The sequence below is a fragment of the Pteropus vampyrus genome, unplaced genomic scaffold (assembly GCF_000151845.1).
Source record: "Pteropus vampyrus isolate Shadow unplaced genomic scaffold, Pvam_2.0 Scaffold51, whole genome shotgun sequence".
NCBI lineage: Eukaryota > Metazoa > Chordata > Mammalia > Chiroptera > Pteropodidae > Pteropus > Pteropus vampyrus.
The window spans coordinates 5,239,335-5,240,654 of NW_011888832.1; the positions used below are offsets into that span (position 1 = coordinate 5,239,335).

Below are 1,320 nucleotides of genomic sequence, written 5' to 3' on the forward strand. Positions count from 1 at the left end.
TAACAGGCCACAGACCAGTACCAGTCCACAGCCTGGAGGATGGGGACCACTGAGTTAAAGAGCCTCAAAAAAAAAAAAAAAAAAAAATGATTAGCTGACAGTTACTATTATGATCAAAGGGCTTCAAGAGCTGTATACTCTAATCCCCCAGGGAAATTATATCAAAAATGGATGTTTTACGACAAAATCACTCATGTATCTCAAGCCCAGAACAAAGAGGAAACACCACCATGAAGGGACTTAATACTTTTTGCCCACTACGGCAGAAACACAGAAACCCGGCAGACTGCAGACATGCAGGAATCAGCGTGACGTAGGAAAGAATGAGCACATCAAATCCAGCACAACTTTATAACCAGATTGAGAGCAGACGCTTAATAAAACCAAAACATTTCTTCCGCAAGGCCACCGTTAGCTACAAAGGAAAAATGATTTCATATCCTTGGTCCATAAAGAAGACACATTTATTTATATTCTCAACGGACTAAAAGAGGGTTTAAACTGTCACAATTAAAATCTTATGCTTCCAAAAATATCATATGATCAATGCACTTAACTTAAAGCTTCAGTTATTAATAACTTCATTTAGACTTCTTAAAAAACCAACACAAACATACTTTCTAGTGCAAAATGCTTCTTATTAAATACTTCAGTAACACAAAAGCAATTTGATTTTGAACAAGGGAATTGTCTTCTGAAGGGTCATCACCGCAGACATCCATTGCCGGCAATGGACAGCGAACACGCCCGCCAGCCCGAGGGGCGGGCCACACCGCATCGGGCCACAGCGCGCGGGGCGCCCGGCCCGCGCCACCGTCACTTGTACAGGCTCATCGTGGGGCTCTGGTACATGCACATGTACGCGTCGCAGAGCAGCCTCCGCGCACAGCCCTGGATCCGCCTGGCGTCCAGGGAGTGCAGGTCCTCCGGGGACATCTTCAAGTACTCGCCCACCTCCGGGCACGGGGTCACCTGAGGAATGTTGAAGCCATTCTGACCGCCTGCGGACGAGAGAGCTGGGGTCAGTGGCGTCGCGGCCCCGCGGCCCGCCCCGCCCGCGGTCACGGAGGCTGGCTGTCGGGATCTGGACGGCGTGTTTTACTCTAGTTTCCAGAAGTTACGGCCTCTTCTTAACTCTCGACGGTTCTCTCATTCCTTGGTTTCTGAAAGAATTCTGGGGCCAACAGGGAACCAAATTGGCAGAAGGCTGCAGCCTCCTTCGCAGGCTTCCGCCTGCCCTGTCCCTAACGACGCACGCGACGGTCACGCTGCCACGCCGCCGCCGGGCACAGCCGCCCCGCACCCCCCGCCAGGACCCAG

General features: G+C 50.8%; 1 protein-coding gene across 1 annotated transcript in view; it reads right to left on the reverse strand.

The window, feature by feature from the left end:
* Nucleotides 1-332: 332 nt before the first annotated feature.
* CYLD (CYLD lysine 63 deubiquitinase) overlaps nt 333-1,320 on the reverse strand; it is a 36,469-nt gene continuing 35,481 nt past the window's right edge. Inside the window, exon 15 of the mRNA XM_023530669.1 lies at nt 333-1,001. Coding sequence (XP_023386437.1) covers nt 817-1,001 — 185 coding nt within the window. The 3' untranslated portion in view covers nt 333-816. The remainder of the gene's footprint in view (nt 1,002-1,320) is intronic.